The sequence below is a fragment of the Elephantulus edwardii genome, unplaced genomic scaffold, assembly GCF_000299155.1.
Source record: "Elephantulus edwardii isolate Elephantulus edwardi_28Jun2011 unplaced genomic scaffold, EleEdw1.0 scaffold00072, whole genome shotgun sequence".
NCBI lineage: Eukaryota > Metazoa > Chordata > Mammalia > Macroscelidea > Macroscelididae > Elephantulus > Elephantulus edwardii.
The window spans coordinates 10,223,902-10,244,316 of NW_006399822.1; the positions used below are offsets into that span (position 1 = coordinate 10,223,902).

The following is a 20,415-nucleotide window of genomic DNA, read 5'->3' on the forward strand; positions in this document are numbered from 1 at the left end:
GTGGTGGTGGTGATGATGATGATGGTGATGGTGGTGATGATGATGGTGGTGGTGATGATGATGATGATAGTGGTGGTGGTGATGATGATGGTGGTGGTGATGATGATGATGGTGGTGGTGGTGGTGATGATGATGGTGGTGGTGGTGGTGATGGTGGTGGTGGTGGTGGTGATGATGATAGTGGTGATGATGATGATGGTGGTGGTGATGATGATAGTGGTGATGATGATGATGGTGGTGGTGATGATGATGATGATGATGGTGGTGATGATGATGGTGGTGGTGGTGATGATGATGATGATGGTGGTGATGATGATGATGATGGTGGTGGTGGTGATGATGATGATGATGATGGTGGTGATGATGATGATGATGATGGTGGTGATGATGTTGGTGGTGGTGATGGTGATGATGATGATGATGGTGGTGGTGGTGATGGTGGTGGTGATTCAGGACCAGGGAGGATTTCTTTCTGTTGCCCACAGACTTACTGTGTGTGAGTTGGGGTCAAATTCACAGCATCTACAACAACCCCACCAAATGTGTGACACTGAGCTGATTCCATGATAAAGGAGTGAATAATGCAAACATAAGGAAGCTCTGATGGACTGGCGAGTAAGGAGTGAGCTGCCAACCGAAAGACACACAGTTCGAATCTCCCAGTTGCTCCAAGGGAGAAAGATGGGGAGTTGCCTGCAGTGCAACTTACACCTCTGAAAACTGACTGGAGGGTCAGCTATGATTTGGTTCCTGCTGAAAGGCACGTAAGAACAACAAAAAACATGCCCCAGTCCTTGCCTTCATTGAATGTCCATCCAGTAAAGATAGACATTAAGAGACAAGTGAGCAAGTCAGTTAATAAGCCTTGTACAGATGGTAAGCAGAGAAGGCATTCTGATGGAGATTCGTCGAACGGCTGGTGTCACATTAGTTACCACTGGAGCTGGGAACAGTCTCTCTCAATCCTCAGCGCTGCAAAGGGCCAACAACCTGAGGCTGAGGCACATACATCCTAATCAGTAATCAGGCCCTCTCCATAGTCTTCGCTTCCTATAACGTGTCCCATAAACTAGAATTACTGCTGGAATGTTCAATTCCGAGACACCCAGGCATTCTCCCTTTAACTGTCACGAAGGAAAGCTCTTTGGATTGCTGAGAAACTACAGTGACAATAAATAATTTAGAGGCAGAAGAAGGCAGGCGGGGAGCTCACCTTCATCAAAGTGGCCTGAAAACAAGGAGGAAGGGAAGGAGGGAAATGAAGAAACCGCTCCACCCAGCAATGGCTCAGAGCTTTCACCTGCCTGCAAACAATGCCTGTCAGAAATGAGCTCAATCTAATCCACAAAGTGGATTACACAGTCGCCAGGAGAAAACTTTAGGTTATGTAAGCACATAATAGACAGACACAGAGTCCGTGCAAAGGGAAAAAAGAAATTAGGATGCTTTCTAAGTGCTTTGATATAAATAGAACAGAGGCCAATAATACTAGTCCTAAAATGTCATCTGTGTACAAATGAATTCATAGAAGCCTGTCTTGTGTGTACAAACATCTATGTTGAAAAAATAAGTTATTTGATTTGTCATTGTTGAGCATATGTACAGCAAAAACATGCACCATTTAAAAAGCTGCTGAGGCGGAAGAGGAGGCCGTGAGCACCAACTGAGACTTGGGACTGAACTGCTGGAACTTTGTTACTTCCCTGGGCCTTGATTTTGTAAGATACTATAGAGCATGGGAGAGTCTAGAGAGCATTAGGGGAGTGAAATATTTCCACCCCATAAGGACAAATACTGCGCAGGAGAATTATTGTAATAATAGAAGGCTGAGCATAATGTGCATAAATACTCAAAAGGCAAAGGGGAAAGGAAGGAGGTGGAGAAGAATGGGAAGGAGGGAAACCCCCAGGAGTACAGAGGGTAGTGGGGAGAGATATCAGGGAGGTGAAGAAATAGGGAAGATTCAATGTGGGCTTGAAAAGATGGGGTAATGACAGGCATGTTTTAATTCTAGAAAATATAATGTATATTAATTTTTGCATAAAATATAATGTACATGAACAAAACATACTGTAAATGGTTGTATGAAACACAATGTACATTCATGAAACACATATTTGTATGCAAACCAATAAAAATGTGAGAAGGGAAAAAGAAACCACACAAACTATAAAAGACAAGAATAGGACTTCATAAAACTTTTAAAAAGATAATGGGAGCTCTGGTGGCCTAGTGGCAAGAAGCTGCACTGCACTCCCAGAGGAACACGGTTCGAATCCACCAGATGCTCTGCCGGAGAAGGAGGCGCAATATCCTCCTGTACCAGTCAGATCTGATTTGACGGTACACGCACACAAAATAAAAATAAAAAGAAAAAAATTTAAAAAAAAAAGAAAAAGAAAAAGATAATGAAAAAAATTTCATTTAGTATATATCGTCATTTTTGTCAAAGATTAATGTAAGATTTTTCTAAGGTCTTTCCAGCTCAAGATTCTGCATTCCTTCTGCATATAAAAGAAGTTCTGCTTATTTGTAAAAAGAAAAAAGCTATAGAATATACAACTGAGTGACATTGATTGTATCCTTTGTACAGCCACTTTCATCTTTCTGAGTTTCTTCCTTGTTGACATCACCTTACGCCCACAACAAAAGTTCCAACCTAATCTTTCAAGTTCCTGCTGAGGTTGTTTATGAAAAAATAAATACCTCATGGACTACAGCTTCTGAATTTGGAGGTTTAGGGTCATGGTTCCCAGAGACACCAATGTTTAATTGGACAAATAATACGCTTAGTGTTTCTCTTCAAACCCCTGGTTCATTGTGTAGTCCTTGGGCTCTTAAAAGCTTGCAAGTGTCCATCCAAGGCATAGTTCAGAGCTCTATTCACCTACAATAACATAGTAAGGAGAGCCCGGAATTGGAGGAGAATACGGAAGATGTGATTAAGTGCCTTCATGAATGACTGCCTCTTTTGCCATGAGACCAGAAGAACTGGGTGTTGCACTGCTACCATTACTGAGTAAAGATTCTATAGCAGAATCCTAATCAAAAGGGGTGAAATGCAGAACAAGGTTTCATATCCCCACCAAATCCTCACCTTTTCAACTCATAGAGGTTGTATGAATCCCTGAAGCCATTGACCTGAGATTATTTTTAAACCAGAGACCAAAAATGTATCATAAAAGTCTTCCTAGAACCAAATAATACTTTAATTTATATAGTAAAGAATGTTGTAAGGAGAGGACACTTCTTGGAAAAAGATAACATTCTGGGAAAGGTAGAGGGTCCGTGAAAGAGCAGAAGACCCTCAGTGAGATGGCTTGACATAATGACTTATAATCACGGGCTGGAGTATAATGGAGATAGTGACAATGGCACAGGAGGGGTCAAGGTTCAGATCTGTTGTTTCTATAGTGTCTTTATGAGATGTAGTTAACCTGATCACATCTAACTACAGTAAAGAATGTTCACCTGGAAAAGCATGCACTTTGAAGATCTCTCTCTATAGGATTGATGTGACAACATCAACCAAAAAAATTCACCTATTTTAAAGCAACATTCCCAAACTACTGAGTCATGCCTCTTTCTAGGAGTTGCTGACATCCAATTTGCACTCAATGTTAGTTGCTAATTAATAATCTTATTTATTGCTGAGCTATTTTCCAGAGACAGAGGCACAACAGAAATACCTGAGAGTGCATGCATGTGTGCTAAAAAAAGAAAAGGAGCTGGACTCTTTAAAATGAAAATAATGATAATAAATTGCTGAAGCACACGAGAAACCCTTAGTTATCAATGCCACTGCCAGGTCATGCAGCAGGAATAACAGGGGACCATCTGTGGGTTCTGTGGCTCTTTCTCCGGCTGTCGCCTCCTGCCTGAGCTGACTCACTACAGCAGTTGTTGACCTAAATCGTCCTTAGCTAATACTTCCATGTCATCTTCTTATTTAGAGCATGAACCACACAAAGAAGTGACTCACCAAGACTGGATGTCTGTTCTCCTATCAGCTTTCCCACTGAATCTGGGAAAAGAGGCTGGCTCCTGCTAAAACTGGGTGCCACTGAGTTGACTCCATTGAGTAATAGTGACCCAACATGCCAGAGTAGCACTGCCCCATGGGATTCCCTAGACTGGACTGTGGTCTAAGTGTTCAGCTGGAAGATCAGAAGAGCCCTTTGGTCAGAAGGTCAGAGGTTCTAACCCACAGGCTAGCTGTTCCTCAAGAAAATAGCTGTAAGTTGCAAATAGAGATACCATTTGACCCAGCAATTCCATTACTGGGAATACCCCAAAGAGACCATAACTGACATCCAAGCAGATATATGCACACCCATGTTTATTGCAGCTTTGTTCACAATAGCAGAGTTGGAAGCAAACTAGGTGCCCATTAACAAACGAATGGATAGAGAAGCTGTGGAATATTCACACAATGGAATACTACGCTGCACTGAAAAAGAAGGAACTCATGCAATATCATGCAAAATGGGTGACCGAGGACATTATGCTGAGTGAAAGATCTCAGTTACAAAGGGACAAATACTGCATGGTGCCACTGTTGTAGAATGTGACTAACATCAAAGTTGGGGTAAGACTGAGAAAAAACTGGATAAGTTATGTATGTTGTATTGAAACAGATAAGGGAAAGAGCAGACTAAAGGCGCTGTATGATTGGGTATTATGGTTATCACAAGAGTCCAGAATGAAGGTTGCATAATGACGTGTACTCGGGTTGGGGCTGGGGTGGTGGGGGCGTGATAGGGGGATTGTATACCAATGAAGGAATTTTTCTTTTCAAAGAGAGGAGTGAACTGGAGGGGAGGGGTAGGCGGGGAGAAAAGTGCAACAAGGAATGAATGGAAATCCAAAATCTCTGTAAATGTTCATTAAAAATTAAAAAAGAAAAAGAAGAAAAAAGTCCGCTTCTGTGAAGACTGATGGCTTTGGGAATGCTATGAGCAGCTCTGTGCTGTCCTGCAGGCTGGAATCAGCACAATGGCAGTGGGTTGGGTTTTGGGGGTTTCATCTCTGTGGGAGCAGGTCACCAGAACTTTCCTCCTGTGGAGCAGGTGAGTCCCTGTAGCAGGTGAGTGTTTAACCGTTGTGCCGCTGGAGGTCTTTAAAAGACACATGGCCTGCTCTATTCCCATGATTCAGAAATGCAGTCTCCCGTGAAATTAAGAGCCGCCCGATGGAGAAAGTTCCCACGTCTCCCAGGGAACTGTGTCAGAAGCGGCAGCGCAGCGACATTCACTCTGCCTGCTCCCTCCAGCACATATTTGAGGGAGAGCTCTCTGCAAACACAGGGGAAGACAGAGCAACGCATCAAAGAAGAAAGCACCTTTTCCCAAGATGCTTAGAGTTTAGTGGGGAAGACGTGCATCCTCAAGATGTGATTATCCACAGGTATGTTCAGAGCTTCACCTGGGTACCAAGTCGGGAGTGCCCAGGGATTTCTAAGGTGTGCAAGTGAAGGCGACCATTCACTTCAGCCTTGGACAAAGACACCAGCTAAGTGGTAGACATGCCTTTCCACCTTGGAGCAGCAGACCAGCTTTCTACCTCTGTATTTCAGATACATACCCTTCGTTGTGGGAGTCTGACCTACCTTACTCTTGCCTCCTACCTTTTCTCCAAGAAGGTTAAGGTGTCTCAAATTTAAAAGTTTGTCATTTGAAAAGCAAGGCTCTCTCCACTCCCTCGTGATTACTAAGAAACATATCTCTAGAAGCACATTGTCGTCAGCCGAGCTCTGTGGTGCGGCCATAACAAAATTCGCTGGGAAGAATCTCTTAAGTCTCCATAAATATGCAACATCTTGGGTTCATCCTGAAGCCCACCAAATTAATTTTGAGGGTGACACTTAGGAGCCGGGGTCCTTAGGATCTCAAGGCACACAATATAGTAATAGTATGAGGACTTTTTTTTTTCGCAGAAAGAAAAAAGATGGTTCTTGAAGGGTCTTCTTTGAAAAACATTAATTTTGTTTGTATACTGGGTTGTACTATGGAAAGAAATTAAAGTTTATTTATACTGTGAATGACATTGGGGACAAGCGTGGAGGTGATAGAGACACAGCTCTGAAAAATAAGTTTTGGGGATAAGCTGACTCTGTGAGTGCACCTAGGAGTCAGCGGATGAGGCCAGGTGAGTAGAATAACTTTTAAGAAGACTTTAGAATAGAAAATGCATGAACTGGAAAGTGAATATGTGAATAACAGAAAAGTGACTTTACTAGAAGATCATGAAAGAGATCTTTAGGAAGAGACAGAATATTATCTACTAATTCTCTGGGAGTCATAACCAGAAAAATATAAATAGGAAAAGAGTTCTACTCTGAAAGATCAGACATGCGTACAGGACTTTCATTAAGTTGAGACATGAGCTTTGCATTCAATTCTTCTGTGCTATGATGACCCACCCCACTCTCATATTAACCCTCCACCGAGGTTCTAAAAGCATAAATCTCTATGGGAGGACAAGTCTGTCTTTCTCTGTGGAGCCACTGGTGGATTCAAAAGGCCGCCCTTTTGTTTAATAGCCTGGATACCAATAGATGATGAATAAGGAAGACCTGATTCAAAGAACTGATGTCTGAATTTTAGCACTGGAGAGAAGAGTATGGAATATCCCATGGACTTGCCAAAAGAACCAACCATTAGTCACGAAGTAAGTGCAAGTCGATCTTCCTTATAGGTAACGATAGTGAAACTTCATCTCACATACTCAGGGCATGATAGCAGCTTCTAGTCCTTGGGAAAAGACATTACAACTCCAGCAGGTCATTCTTGCTGCATGACCCGGCAATGACACTACTGGAAAATAGATTGTCCATGAGAGAAAGCAAAATTCCCAGTAAGATACTCTAATAGAGTGACTAAGCAAAGGGCTTGAGGATGGCTGAGAAGAGAAGAGCATTTTGTTGCTCTTATTGTTGTTGTTGTTGTGTGCCATTGAGCAGACTACAGCTCAAACCGATCCTATGAGCAATAGCCTTGCACCAATCTCATCATCTCTGCTCTGACATAACTAGCTCCATTGCCGCGGTCACCGTCACTGTGACAACTCATCTCATGTAGAGGACTTCCTCTCCTGTGCTGACCCTCCATCCTTACAAGAATGAGGTCCTTCTCCAAGGACTGGTCCTTCTTGGCAACATGTCCAAAGTATGTGAGATAACATTTCAATCCTTGCCTCCAAGGAGAAATTCTGTTTCACTTTCTTCAGTAAAAACCTGTTTGTTCTCTTGGCAGTCTAGCACAACTCAAAGGCATCAATTCTTCTTCCGTCATCTTGAGTCATTGTCCAGTTCTCAGGTACATAGCAAGTTATTGTGAAGACCATGGCCTGGACCAGGCCCACTTTAGTGTTTAGACTGACATCATTGCTCTTAAGCACTATAGAGAGATTCCCTGATAGCAGACTTCCCTAAAGCAACTATTATTTTGATTTTCTGACTGCTGGTACCAAGAGTGCTGATTATGGATCTAAGCAAGAAGAAACTGTTAACAACCTCAATCTTTTCTCTATGATGATGCTGTCAATTGGCCTGTTGGCGAGAATCTTTGTTTTCTTGATGCTGAGATGCAACATACATTTTGGACTGCAGCAAATGCTTCAAGTCATCCTCAGCTTGGGAGAGCAAAGTTGTAGCATCTGCGTAACACAAGTTGTTGTTGAAGGGTCTTCCTCCAATTCTGATGTCACTTTCTTCTTTATAAAGTCCGATCTCCTTGATAATCTGTTCTGAATATAGATTGAAAAGCTTTGGAGAAAGGATATATCCTTGATGCACTCCTTCCTTGATTTTGAACCATGCAGTGTTCCCTTACTCTGTCTTAGAAGAGCTTCCTGTTCTAGGTATAGGTTCCACATGAGCACAAGCAAGTATTTGGGTATTCCCATTCTTCCCAATGTTAACCACCATTTGTTATGATCCACACAGTCAAATCCCTTTGCATAGTCAATAAAACGCAAATAGATATCCTTCTGTTACTCTCTCCTTTCAGCCAAGATCCACCTGACATTGGCAATGATGTCCCTAATGCCACGGCCTCTTCTAAACCCAGCTTGTATTTCTGGAAGTTCTCTGCTGATGTACTATGCTAGTTGTTTTGGGATAATCTTCAGCAAGATTTTGCTTGCATGTGATATTAGTGATATTGTTTGACAATTTCCATACTCTGTTGTATCACCTTTACTGGGAATGGGAATAAATATGAATCTGTTAAGGTTTTGATATTTTGTTCATAGCGTTTTTGATGACTCATAGTCAACTTGGCAGCACTCAACAACAAAACCAAGCTACCATGCTGTGAACAAGGTCAGCCTTGAAAAATGATGGTAACAGGTAACTTAACTGATGAGTCCCTGTGCTCCCTGGTATCTTCAACAGTTGATCTTTCGAAACCACATTGCCAGGACTTTGATACTGGATGCTTCCTGATGCACTGGAATTTCTAGACCTTCAGTAAGCTCCCAAGTGCATTATCACTCTTCCCACCCAGGAGTTCCAAACTCTGTTCATGATGCTTCTTTATTTAAAAATGACTGCTTGTAAAAAAAAAAAAAAGACTGCTTGTGAATATTACTAAAGAGAGGCATGACTTTGGCTTTTAAAAAAATAGAAACCTCTCACACACTAACACACAGTTAAACTATCATACAGTGAGATAATAAGGCAACATCATGGTAAGTGGCCACTTGAGATCTGCATTACTGTATTGGATTCAGGGACCTGGAGAGGCCAGATCAAGCACTTGAGAAAGCAACAGGAAGGAGGCTATACTATTTCTGCACAGTAGCATTAAAGAACACAGAATGATTCAAGGGATGTTTAAGTTCAAAACAACTAAAATGAATACATTAAAAAGGAAGACGGTACCGAATCAAGTGCTGCATAGAACCACAGGGGAAAGGTGACTTTAGCACTGTGGCTTTAAATAGACTGGGTTCGGGCCAATGACATCACTCCAGGAGGTTATGGGAACAAGCGTGATCGCTGCCACTTGAATCTCAATCTATATTAACCTTTTTAATACATTCAAAATTGGCAGCATCTATTATGTCAAGGACACTTGAACACAGCATCAGAAGGTGTAAATTGTACTGCAGTTCTCTAAAACATATTTGGGAACATGGGAGGTGGGGTGGTTAAAGAATTCCGCTGCTATCGAAAAGGTCAGCAGTTCAAACCCACTAGTTGCGCTACAGGGGAAAAATGGAGAAGCTTGCTTCTGCATAAATTTACAGCCTTAGAAACACCGCAGGCAGTTCTACTCTGCTGTCCAAGGTCACTGTGAGTCAGAGTCAACTCAGGAGCAGGGTTTTCTTTTTTGGGGGGAAGGAGATTCTTTGTTTTAATCATATTTATTTGCGACTGTTGTAATGCTCTATAACTGACAGAAATGCTGATTCCCACCTAGAATATGTGGAGAATAACCCTCTTTTTCACAAAGATACTGTGGGCATCAAATGGAAATGTTAAAGTGCCTTGGCACTGGTGGCACAGTGACTGAACCACTGGACTCATATCTACAAGTTCAAATCCACTAGCTCTTCCAAGAAAGAAAGATGAATGAAACTGTCTGTCTCCTAAAGATTTACAACCTCCAAGACTCGAAGGGGCAGTTCTGCCCTGCTCTACACATCATTGGGAGTCTCAGTGGCCTTGGTTTGGGGTTTTGGGTAAAAAAGTTTAAACACAAAGTTCTCATTGAGACAATTCCAATTGAAGGTGACCCCATGCCTATCAGAGAGGAACTGTATTCCATAGATAGGGTCTGTATAGCTGTGGCATTTCAGAAGAGGATCACAGGCCTTTGATCTGAGGTATCTGAGAGGGTTCAAAGCATCAACCTTTAATTTAACAACCAAGAACTTAACCTTCTGTGTCACTCAGGGACTTCGTACTATTATTATCACTTTAATGATAATAGTCTTTGAAGTCACATATGTTCATCTCAGAGATGGTTCTCCTTTAATATCCTGCCACCATGTGAGTGTAAAACATTTGTGACTTTTATGTCCACATATTATTCAATTTACCTCATGGTTAATCAGATTCTCCTCTTAATTCATCCATTCAGTAAGTTACTGGCATTGATTGAGCCATGCACTTGCGCGGAAGCTGATGTTGCAACAGTGAATGCTCTCTGCACGTCTAGCTCCTTCAACCAGAAGTAAAAGATAGACAACAGACAATGTGTTCCACACCCACCAGTACATTACAGATGGTAACTGGAGCATGGGTCCCTGGATGGGAAGCTGTCAGTATTTACCTGTCCTCTTTATTCATATCCATTGATCCAGAAGAATAATGACAGGATAGGAACAGCATTGCAATATACAGAATGAGTTCGTGGGTGGTGTGAACGGTCAAACTTTGGAATAAGAACTGAGAATTCTGCAGTTCAAACTCACTTAGTGGCGTCGTGAAAGTCAGACCTGGTAATCTGAGGCCCAAAGATTTCCGTTTTGAAAAGTCTATGGAACAACACTCCTCTCTACATAAGTGCTCACTCACTGTGCCTTGGAGTCCATCCACTTGACAGCAACTAAAACAATAGCATGTGAGCGTGTGCATGTTCTGTGGGGAGAAGAAAGGCTGGCCCGGGAAGGTAGGTCATGTCCCCTGACCTGAAGGTGGCATGTCAGCAATACTGTCAGAACCAAAGTGATTTCTCTCTTGAGACCAGAGCTTGGAACCAATTCCAAATGGTTCTGTCATGGGCAATAGAAACAAGGGATGTGTAGACCTGCACAGCAACCAATCCTAATGCAAACTGGATTGTTACCCAGTTTGGAAATAGGCTTAAAGACGACGCCAGGCTGACTGCATTCAAGGCAGTATCATTTGATGCCATCTTTGAGTGGGGGCACCACTGCCTGTTTCCTATTTGGATCAAGATCTGATGCAAAGGAGATTCAGTTGTTATTTCAGTGCGTTCCACACCCACCAATAGTGTACCATTGTTTCCACACGTTATGATTAAACCCCTCTGAACTGATTCCAAATCCTGTCTTACAATGAGTAAGAATCATCTCTAGTTAGAAGAATGAAGAGTGAGTGGGTGGTCAAAAGTGGACCCAGGCATAGTACAAAAATTCTAAGGTAGAAAAGTCAAGAAGCCATAGCATGTCAAAGAAATGGAAACTAATTTAATACAGTTGAGAGGGTATGCATCAGAGAGTTGGACAATGACCAAGGAGGATAAAAGGAGAATTTATGCCTTTGAGCTGTGGTGCTGGAGAAGAGTATTGAGAATACCATGGACTGCTAGGAAAACAAACAGATTTGTCCTGGAAAGGGTTAAACCGGGTGGCTCCTTGGAGGCAAGGATTCTGAGGCTCCATCTAACTTACTTTGGACATGTTGTGAGGAGAGACCGGTCCTTAGAGAAGGACATCATGCTTGGGAGGGTGGAGGGACAGCGCAGGAGAGGAAGGCCCTCTATGAGGTGGATTGATTCAGTGACTGGGATAATTGGGATGGGAGTGTCAGAGACAGTGCGAATGGCACAGGACAGAGCAGAGTTTAGGGCTGTTGTACATAGAGTCACTATGAGTCGCAGGCGACTCTACGGCACATAACAACAACAACAACAGGGTGGCCGAGTGTTAAGAAGCTGGGCTGCAATCTCAAAGACACACGGTTCAAATCCACCAGCTGCCCCTTGGGAGAAGGATGGACAATCTTCTCCCTCTGAAAATCCACAGGAGAGTCAGGTATGGATCAACAGCACACAATACACACAGCAACAGAAAGCTGGGTGTTCTGTGAACTGTGTTGGGAGTTGGAAAGGGAAAATCTAGTCTGCAAAATGAGTATGCTTACCCAGTGAATACAGACAGCAATTGTCTCAGTAATTCCACTCACAATTAAAGAACATTATCTCCTGGGGTGTAATTGCTACTTCCTAAGGCTACCTCAGACCCATCACTTTCACCCAGTTATCCTCCTTCACCCTGTCTGTATTTATTGTGGCTGACTTCCCTTGGGGACACTTAACCAGAGTGATTTTTCTCTATCATCAGACACCTTTTCTTTTTTCTTTCTTTCACCAGATATTTCTGTCCATTCATCTCTAGATCTATAAACGTGCTCACAGCTACAATGGCAAGGACATCTGAAATTTATACTTTCACTTTGATCCCATAAAATTTAGCCGTTCCTTCTTTCATTACTCAGGAAACAACTTCAAGTTTACTGACATAAAAGTAGGACATGCTCTTTGATATGGATTTTCCATTCCCTTGATGTTCCTTCATAACAAGTTACTGCTCTAACTCATTGGGGTAGAGGGCAGCAAAATTATCTGTGATCCTTCCAACGGTCACTGCCCTACACTGTTCACAGGACCAACCGGCACCTCTAATAGCAGCAAACACAAGCCTCGGGTACACCCTGAGAAACCATATACATACGGGATCTGCTTTAGTTGTGATAGGAATGCATTTCTGTCCTCAAAAACATGAGTACTTATTCAAACAGAATGTTTTCTACTGTTTTATTTTAACAAAAATGTAAGTAGAATATTCTGTGACTAACTAGCTACAAACTAAAGCCAAACTCATTGCTTTTGGGCCAATTCTGATTTGTAGTGACCCTCCAGGAGAGGTTAGGGCTCTTTAGGGTTTCCAAGGCTGTGAAATGGGGAGGAAGTAGGTATCATTGAGGAGTTATTTAGAAAATATATTCCCATGTGGCATCCATCCAAGCCATTCAGTTTTCTGTCTGTTTTCTGGAATTTTCAGGGAACCCTGGTGGCATCCCCATACGCAGCTGTGCTGATACCCAGAGATGGGAACTCACTGGCTGTCTGAATCCACCAGTGGCTCTGAGGGGGAAGCTTGGCATTCTCCGCCTGTGTCTGTGTCATTTACAGCCTTGGAAGCCCACTAAAGGGTCAGCTATGGGTTAGAACTGACTTGACAGCAATTATATATATAAAATTAGATGACATATATCATGTCTGTAAGTGTGTGTATATATGCGATCTACTTTCATTGGGGTTGAAGTATTTTTGTGAGCTCCATATGAATCAGAATCAATCTGATGACACCCAACAACAGCAACAAAATTTATAATAAATCCTGCCGTGTCCCTTGATCATATATATGAATATTGTTAAATTTAAAATCATATCGCCTCCCAATAGTTCAGGCATAAGTCAGTGACGAAAAGGAGACAGGCTTAATATGTGAATGTTATGCGTATGGCAAATGATGTCACAGCTGTTTATACTAAAAGATGTTTCATGAGGCTGCCAGTCAAGGAGGGAGGCTCAGTGAGCACGTGGAGACGAAGAACACACAGGAAGCTACCTTTCCCGTCACCACCATACGAACATTGTGACCACATTTCAGTTTCCACAAACAGTCGTGTTGTTGTGTGTGCGCAGGTGAGTCAGAGCTGACCCGTAGCAAACCCTCCGGCAGGTTTTCAGAAGCCGTAAATCACAAAGCCCGTGGCAGGAGAGTGCCCATCTTTCTCTAGTGGAGCAGCTGGTGGATTTGAACTGTGTGCCTTTGGGATTGCTGCACAGCTTCTTGGCACTAGGCCACCAGCAGCACTGCAAGTAAACATTACTACATGCTGAGGCGACCAAGGAGAGTAACTACATGCAGGAATTTATTTTTTATAAACGAATTACTTTTTAATGCATTGTTGTTGATATGTGCCGCTGAGTTGCTTGTGACTCAGAGTGACCCTACATAAAACAGCCCTGAAACCTGCTCTATCCTGTGCCAGCTGTCTCCGACACACCTACCTTCATTTCCCGTCGCTGTATCAATCCATCTCATCGATGGATTGGTCTCCCTCTCTCTTCCCTCTTTCATCCCTCCACCCTTCCAAGCATAATGTTTCTTCCAAGGACTGGTCCCTCCTTGCAACATGCCCAAAATATGTTAGACGAAGCCTCAGAATCCTTGCCTCCAAGGAGCAGCCTGGCTTCACTCTCTCTAGGGTGAACCTATTTGTTCTCCTGGCAGTCCACGGTATATTCAAAACTCTTCTCCAGCACCAGAGCTTAAAGGCATCAATTCTCTTTCTTTCATCCCCTACTCATTGTCCAGCTCTCTGAATGCATAGTCACTTAAAACAAACAAGCAAAACAACAAAACTCCAAAAATCTCACTGTGGTTGAATGAGACCGGACTCATAGCTGGTTAGACCCTTCATTCAACCTTAGTCCTGGAAGGGGGCCAAGTCGAGAAGCCAGGGGTCCTCATGACTCTCTACTCCTCAGCCAGCAACCCTTTTTTGCTTGTCCATAACATCTGGCCATGCTAGGTGGACCGTGCTGAAGGAACACACCCAAGCTCAATCTCTCTCTTCACTGGGTGTCTTCTCCTTCCACGCCAGTGGATCCAGGTGGTCACTACAGGGTGCATACTCCCCAGTTCCCTTTAACTTCAAATCCTGGAAGTGGGCTCTGATTGGCACCAACTTTATCCTCCCTCAGAAGCCAAATAGTTTCTTCCAGTTTTAAAAGTTGTTGGGTTGGTTTTTTAACCCCCTTTGTTTCTTTTTCTGTATGCTTGCCTTTCTTTCAAATGTGAATATCTTCAATCAAAACTCCAAGGAATGAGGGTCTACAAATCCTTTTTTTTTTAAAAATTTAGGTTGTTTATTTTTCATTTCAATGAACATCTACAGAGATTTTGGAATTCCATTCATTCATTGTTGCACCCTTCTCCCCGCACAAACCCCTCCCCCCTCCCCGTTTGCTCCTCTCCTTGAAAAGCAAAAGAAAAACTCCCTCATTGGTACACAATCCCCCCACACCTCCCCAAACCCCACGCCCTACCCCCAAATATAATCCACTCTGCAACCCTCATTGCATACTCCTACGATAAAAATAATGCCCTAAAATATAATACTTTTAGACTATTCTCTCCCCCATAGACTTCAATGCCGTAAACATATTTCATCCAGCTTTTCTCAGTCTTACCCCCACCCCAATGCCAGCCTCATTCTACAACAGTGGCACCATATAGCATTTGTCCCTTTGTGACTGAGATACCTCACTCAGCATAATGTCCTGCAGGGTCACCCATTTTGAATAATATTGCATGAGTTCCTTGTTTTTCAATGCAGCATAGTATTCCATTGTGCGAATATACCACAGCTTCTCTACCCATTCATTTGTTGATGGGCATCTAGGTTGTTTCCAACTCCTTGCTATTGTAAACAAAGCCGCGATAAACATGGGTATACATATATCTACTTGGATGTCATTTATGGTCTCTTTAGGGTAGTGGAATTGCTGGGTCAAATGGTATCTTTATTTGCAACTTTTTGAGAAAGCGCCACAATGCTTTCCACAGTGGCTGCACCATACAAATCCTTTTAAATGTAAATATACTCAGAGGGCTGGGAGGGACTTAATCTTTTTCCCTAGAGTAAGCCTCAGGACCCACTACCAAATTCTACTTTCAACCAGCTTAGCTCCAGGGCAGATCTTCCCTTTTAGACTTTTTAAAAAAATGTTAAGTACATGCAGTGTGACAAATATGAAAAGACAAACTGTTACGCAGATGATGAGAAATTCAACAGCTATGTTAGTATTTGGGTCCAGAAAATTATATCACAACAGCTCTTCTCACACCACTGAGATAAATAATATTTGCCTCCTGCCCACAAATAGCCACTCTCTTGTCTTTTAGCACGATTAGTTTGAAAGAAATCACATAGTATGTACTTTTCTGTGCCTTGTTAAGGTTAACAGAATGTTGCGAACACATCCATGCTGCCATGTATAGGCTCGTTTACCATCAAGTCTGAACTGACTCAGAGCTGAACTTCCAGCAAGTTTCCAAAGGCAGCAAATCCATGAGAAGCGATTGTGTCTCTTTCTTTCATGGAGCTGCAAGTGGATTTGAACCATGTACTTTCCTGGATGCCAGTTTAGTTGATTGATTTTCACTGATGTAGACAGACCACTAGAGATCGTCTCACTTTGGGAATGTTGTCCAAAGGGGTCAGTGCTTGGAAAAAGACATCATGAAAGATAGAGGGGTAGAGAAAGAAAGACCCTCAAAAAGATGAATTGACACAATGATTGCAAGACTGTGCTGGCACATGGCAGACATGGACGTCCCGACCATGACACGAGAGAGGGCAAAGTTCAGACCTGTTGTTCACAGGGTCACAATGCCCTCTCAATGGTCCCTACCATCAACAACAAGATATCTGTTTATTCATCCTGTCTATCGTTGGACATGGGAGCTGTTTTCACTGTAAAGCCACTACAGATAATTCTGCAATAATACAGGAATGTGAACATTCCTGTACACATATTTTGGCATCCAAGTGCCTGCTTTACTGACAGCTGCTTTCTTAGAAGCGCAATACTGAGTCATAAAATATTTGTATGCAAAATTTTAGTGGGTAATGTGAGTTTTTATAGAGATCATTCTAATTGACATTCTCAATGGCATGGAATGAAAATCCTATTTACTCCGTATTTTTTCTACATTTGGTGGTGGTGGTTGTTGATTGCCATCGAGTCAAGCATGACTCATAGCGACCATATGAACAAAAGGCCTGGAGCCTTCCTATAACTATGGTCATTTATCAAAGTTTGTAGTTTCCAGACGCATTTTGTTGCAGAAGTGAATGCCACTATGCCACTCCCTTGTCCCCTCACTTCAGTCCTTCTGATTGGCATTCAGGCCTCTCATAGGAACCTTAATCTCCATTACCTCTAGTGGTAATGGAGGGCGTTCTGGTGGCTCAGAAGTAAGGAGTTGTGCTGCCACTAGTCACTGTGAGGGGGAAAGAAGGCAGATCTCCTGTGTGATTGACAGCCTCTGACAATGCACTGGAGGGTCAGCTATGAGTTGGTTCTGACTCAACTGCACATAACAACAACCAGAGCCAACAAGGTTGAACATTCAACTAGAGAAAGCATAACCATGAACTTGTCCCTGAATAGCCACCACCATGCCTTCTGGGACCACTGATTCGCTTGACCAATTTTAAGCTTTAAATGAATTGTATGCACTTTTTGGTGACTTGCTAAGGTAGTGAATATGGGAGTCGGGCAAACCTTGACTAGGGTCTAGAGTCGAGGATTCTAGGGTCCAGAAAACTTGGGCAAGAAGAGTATTGTATCTCAAGCAATCCCAGTTCAGTCGCTTACCAGCTGGGTGACTTGGACAAAGCAAGTTCTCTCTGGTTCTGCTTTCTCAGGTACAAAATAACGAAATGGTCACCAAGATCTAATAATATATTAGGCTATCGTGAGGAAGTGTAAGCTGCTTAGCTGAGTATCACGTATAGAATAACAAATTCTCAAGCAAAATTTGCTATTTATACAATTCTGAAAAATAATACCAGTCGTATTCACTATCATTATTATTACTTTCACTATTTATACTGTTGTGTTTACTTGTTGGTCCAGATGGAACACACATGCTGTTTTCTAGTGGAGGCGAGAATTGGGAACTTCAGTAAACAGACCTGTACAATCAATGAAAACAAGTGGCTTCCCAGTTCATTCTGACTCACGGGACCCTCTGTGTGTCACAGAACTGTGCTCATAGAAGAGCAGGGTTGTCAGTGACTGGCTTTTAGGGTACAGATCACCAAGACTCTCTTCCTAGGCACTGCTGAGTAGACCTGAACCTTTTGTTCTGGGAGCCTTGTGTTTGACAACCCAACGGGCTGTCTACACCACCAAATGACCCTTGTGTATTTCACCAGACATTACTGATCTGTGCTGATGTGGTTCAGACAGCTTCCAACCAGTGGTCTGCCATTTTTATGACACCTTTTCCATTTACTTAATAGAGAGAAGCAGAGTTGGTTTACATCACCGAGTGATAAAATATGTGTGAGAAAAGCTTTAGTGGTTGGAAAATAAGTGTTTACTAGAAGAAGGATGATGTCGTAAGAAAGGCACAGTGCAGGTGCTCTTCCGTGGACCGGCTGTGAGGTGCTGGGCAAACGACTGACTCTCCCCAACCTCAGTCGGCTCAAGTGCTAATTGTGGATCATATTAACTAATTCACGGCTCTATAATAAAGAGCATCTAACAGGATGGTGTGGCTTGAGGTGGACTATCAATAACTCTTTGGTCCCTTCCCCACAAAAGGATATAATAAAATGCCTCATTAAGAGAGGCCTAAGTGAAATCTGTGGTTTCTCCCTTTTTATGTGAAGGTATTTCAGACCAATTTTCTATTCTGGCAGAGCTCTTTACCTTATCTATTAATTTATGCTGAGGGCATAGCTGATTTAAAAGTTAATTACATGGCATATTATTTTTAGGTTAGAGAGAATAACATTCTTTGGTTTCCTAAAAGATGGCTGGTTATACTAAATGGAACACTGTCTCTTTTATTCAATCCAGGTTACCTAGATGACAAGCCATCAGATACCATCCATGGAGAGAAAGCTCTGACGTCTGACAGCTGGAATCTAGTCAGTACCATTAAACCTCATTGCTATAACCCATGGCAATCCCCTGAGTCACAGAGTAGAACTCAGCTCCATAGGGTCTTCTGGGTGTATCGTACTGAGGGGAGTTACGGTGGCCTCATAGGTAAGGAGTTGCACTGCTAACACTAAGGCAGGCTGGTTCGAATCTATCTGTTGCTGCCTCTGCAGGAAAATGATGGGCAATCTCCTCCTGTGCAATTTACAGCTTCTGAAAACCTGCTGGAAAGTCCACTATGGATCAGTCCCACCTCAACAACAGTGACAGAGAAGAGAGAGAGCCGAACAGAAGCACATCTCTAAGACTTTCTCACCGGGGGCCCAAGGGTGAGTTCAGATGTCAGTCTTTCAGTGAACGATGTTGTTGTTAAACCATTTGCACCACCTGAGAGACTTCATATCAATACATTTTATCCTAGCTTATCAAGGGGTTAGGTTCCAAAGATCAGATTGTAACAGGAAAATTAATGTTTTGTGGAAATGGAGGCGATGAACTATCAGATCAGAAAGTGGAGGATGAATAAATGCATCATTACACAACTGCCAAATTACAGCATAGAGCATCACTGTCTATGTGTCTCATTGTGGGACTGTCAAACCATTAAGAATCACGCCCCATCAAGGTGACGCTTAACCAACTGGGCTCAGCCCAGCTAGTAATAGCTTCCCTTGTACCTCAGCACCATCATTGCTAGCCATCCATTACGGATGTAGAAACTGGTTGAAAAGTAATCTTTCACTATTGGCATAAATGCAAAATATTAAATCAAAGAGTAAGTGGAGTAGGTGCCATATAGTGTCTGAATAAACACGTCTGTAAATGTTTTATAAGCCTCTATCCATCCACCCATCTATCCATCCATCCATCCATCCATCCATCCATCCATCCATCCATCCAAACTGAAACGAAAAACTACTGTCAATATTGACACACACACACAATAAAAAGCATCCCACAACATAAAATCACTTCTCTTTTTATATCTCTTTACAGCACTAAAAAGTCAATGTCAATGTGCAGTTTGGCTTTTCAAACATCCCCTTTGATATCCATTTCAATGGGCCAAATAAACAAACACTTACTGTATGCACATCCAAACACCTCGATTCGCATTCCAATTCTGCCCTTGGGGTTCCACTCCAAAGGGATGAAGCGGAGAAACTTGGCTTTGATAGACGGCTGGAGTCTATAGTACACAACACTGTCTGCATTTGTGTTTCCTGAAAATCCCTAGAGGAAATGGGAAAGAAGGAAATGACTGTTAATGTTATTTATCTCACGTTGTCACCTATAATTTCAATAAGCAATGTCTAGTTTGCTTTTTTTGCTATGAAAATGGATGCCTTCCTTAAGAAAAACCTTATTTATGATTATGACATAAATGGTTTTCCGAGTGCACAAGCTAACATTGCCTAAATGCTTCTTTCTATTACAAGTAGTTTAAATTCCATGACCCCATTACACTGGCTTTCAACTATGATACCCTCAATAAAGTTTACGTCTACAAAATGCAGATTAAATGTAAAAGCGTGTCACATCTCTAGTCATTAGCTGCAAACGGCACCCCCAAAATGGAGAAGATTTTCTAAAGCCATTCTATTCATCTGCAAGGAACGTGCTTACGTCACTGAGGAATGAATAAACTTACGGCATAATGTTTATTGTGATTTGCATGAAAGTTTACTAAGCAAATTGGGTTTTCCAACACATTTGGTTTCATAACATTAATTTCAGTACTCACTATATGATCGTACTTTCTCCCTTTCCCCCTGTGCAATTCTCACTTCCGTCAGTCTTCTATTTTACCCTTTCCTGTCTTCGAGGCTCTCTCATGCTCTTTTGACCCTATATCACTGACTATTAGAAGGAGTTAATGTCTCCTGGCTGACAGTGGGCACTGGATAAGCCTGTGTATTCTTTTACTGACAGCTGAGCCAGGGGGGTGAGCTTTGTTCCAGGCTCAAGT

The 20,415-nt window shown here is 42.4% G+C and overlaps 1 protein-coding gene across 2 annotated transcripts in view; it reads right to left on the reverse strand.

The window, feature by feature from the left end:
* Positions 1-20,415, reverse strand: part of CNTNAP4 (contactin associated protein-like 4) — a 329,264-nt gene that overhangs the window by 144,299 nt on the left and 164,550 nt on the right. For both annotated transcript variants that reach the window (XM_006888821.1, XM_006888820.1), the window contains exon 4: positions 19,532-19,679. In XM_006888821.1, coding sequence (XP_006888883.1) covers positions 19,532-19,679 — 148 coding nt within the window. The remainder of the gene's footprint in view (positions 1-19,531; positions 19,680-20,415) is intronic.